This window comes from Alligator sinensis, unplaced genomic scaffold (assembly GCF_000455745.1).
Source record: "Alligator sinensis unplaced genomic scaffold, ASM45574v1 scaffold505_1, whole genome shotgun sequence".
Lineage (NCBI taxonomy): Eukaryota > Metazoa > Chordata > Crocodylia > Alligatoridae > Alligator > Alligator sinensis.
Window position 1 is genome coordinate 2,244,978 of NW_005841940.1, and position 2,356 is coordinate 2,247,333.

The 2,356-nt window shown below is 46.9% G+C and overlaps 1 protein-coding gene across 2 annotated transcripts in view; it reads right to left on the minus strand.

The window, feature by feature from the left end:
• GGT5 (gamma-glutamyltransferase 5) overlaps positions 1 to 2,356 on the minus strand; it is a 32,715-nt gene that overhangs the window by 1,948 nt on the left and 28,411 nt on the right. For both annotated transcript variants that reach the window (XM_014518145.2, XM_006019883.3), the window contains exons 9-11: positions 2,038 to 2,132; positions 1,094 to 1,206; positions 208 to 315 (exon numbers count right to left, since the gene is read on the minus strand). In XM_014518145.2, the coding sequence (XP_014373631.1) occupies positions 208 to 315; positions 1,094 to 1,206; positions 2,038 to 2,132 (316 nt within the window). The remainder of the gene's footprint in view (positions 1 to 207; positions 316 to 1,093; positions 1,207 to 2,037; positions 2,133 to 2,356) is intronic.

Sequence of the window (2,356 nt, forward strand, 5' to 3'; positions counted from 1 at the left end):
CCGCCCCTATTGTCTCTAGGCAGGAAAACAGGGTGTGTGGCTGAGTACAGTGCCAGAGAATTGCAGGTGCAGTAGCTGGCAATGGGATGCAGAACAGTATTCAGCATTATTATACCAGTGACACTATATCCTCCTTTGGGATACATTTTCATCCCACAAAAAGAAGGCAAGAAACAAGGGCCAGGAGAACCAGTGAAAGCACCTCACCTCATCAAAGCCTTTCTCAAACTGGATGCTGGTGGTGTTAACATGGAAAATGTGCTCTTCAATGGCTTTCTTGAGGTCATAGCCAAACCAGAGTTTGTTTATAATGGCCTGCAATGAAAGTCAACATTAATGAGGTGAAGGATAAGTAATGGAGTAAAATCCCAGTCTCATGTTTGCTCCTGTAACTCCCAAATCAAACCCATTGGGTCAGTGGACTAAGTGTTGCTTGCACAGTGGAAAAGTTCAGGAACATAAATAAGAATGTACTTGAAGCAACACCACCCAAGCCTGGTTCCAGTATTTTTTTGCTCCAGCCTTAGCTCAATAGCTCTAACACAGCTGTACACAGTGAGCCATCGGGAAGCAAATTCCACCTCCGCTGGCCTTCCTTGGCCTGAGACAGCTACAGTACAAGAGGGGAGCCCATCAGGCCCCAGGTCTCACACATTCACAGGCCCTAACAGCTCTCAAGAAAGGGACAGGCTTAGAATCAGTTTTGTCTCCCATTGCGTCCTCCACCAAAGCACTTTGCATGTGCAGGTGACAGTCTTCCCAGCAGCTCTAAGTTCTCTTGGTAACATCATTGTGGGCACTGTGTGTCCACTGCTGGCTGCCAGGAGATAAATGCACACTCTCAGGGACTAAATGAGACACCAACTAAGTGACCCACAGGGGATGACGAGACATTAGAAGCATGAACGCAGAGCAGGGTTCAACAATCGCTACTATTAAGGCTAGTCAGCAACTTAGCCTACAACAGCTTTCACAGTCTAAGTGATACAATAATTAGCTCCAAAGCTAGGGAATTGTTCCTAACCACAAAGGACAGATTGTCCCCCAGGCCAGAGGATGGGCTGTGACACTGGGTCTCCCCACCCTCACTCACCAAGGCAGTAGCGCTGATAATCAGTTCCCCACCTGAGCCGCCAATCACCAGCAGGGATTTCTTGTCTTTGGAGAGAAGAATGGATGGAACCATAGCAGAGGGTGGTCTCTCTCCTAGAAAAGATGAGGACTGAGGTATCGGTTGCTGTGCTCAGAAGGAAAGAATCACCACTGAAAAGCTGGCTGTCCCCCACCACCACCCAATACCCAATGTCCGGAATGCCCCAGAGCAATTCAGCTTCCCATCATCTCGTCCAGAAACATGAATTGTGAGGTTATCTTTATGGCCGAGCTTTGTGAAGGCCTGGTCCTTTAAGGTGTTCTGGCAACACATCTTACCACTGTAGTACCTAGCTGCCTTGCACGTATTTGGGACCTGATGGCACCAGGCACTCATAGATACTACCAGCCCACTCTAACCCAGTCACATTAATAGCTGCAGCAGTGCTAGTTGCCATCCTGGTGACAGTGACCTTCACTGAAGTATGGATGGCAAAACTTATCCACCACAGTAGAAACGTGAATGACATCACCATGCACTAGCATTTCCTGTAGGTCTGTAAATACCAATTAAGCACTATTACGCACTGATTCAAGTCCTCCTTATCTGAGCAACAAAGTCCAAGAATCTCCAAGTCATAGGTACTGAAAGAACAGCAGCATATAGTCCCATGTGACCAGTAGATTCTTCTCCAAGTTCAGCATTTTTCTATATATCTAATCCTTTGCCAGTTCATTTTTAGGTTGCAGATACTGCCCCAGTGGTGTTTTGTTCTGCGGTTGTTCAGAGCAAGCTCCCTCATACCAGGTCTTGCCAGAAAGGGTTCAATAGGGGCAGAGTAACCACTCAAAACATTGAGGCATCCACAGGTGGTCACAGGCTAGGTCCATGGGCAAAGCATACTTTACACCTCTGGCCAGAGAAGAAGCAGTGACAGTACTCACCTGAAGAAAAGCTTTTTATCTTCTTCCGGCAGAAGTCAGCAAGTTCATTATTTAAGATGATTCCAGTATTATTAGAATAGACCATCGAGCCAAACCTGTGCAGAGGTTGGGGGGTGGGAGGGGAGAAGGAGAGAAAGGGCACATGGGAACTCTGATGATTACACCAGGGATCACCCACAGACAGAGGGGAGGCACAGGCCATGCGCATTACTGTGTTCACTAGTTTAAGAAGAGCGAAGGGTTTTAAACCTTTTAGATGGCTAAGTTATTAAATCAGTGTAAATAATATTCCATTATCCTAGTCTGAGACACGGGTGAA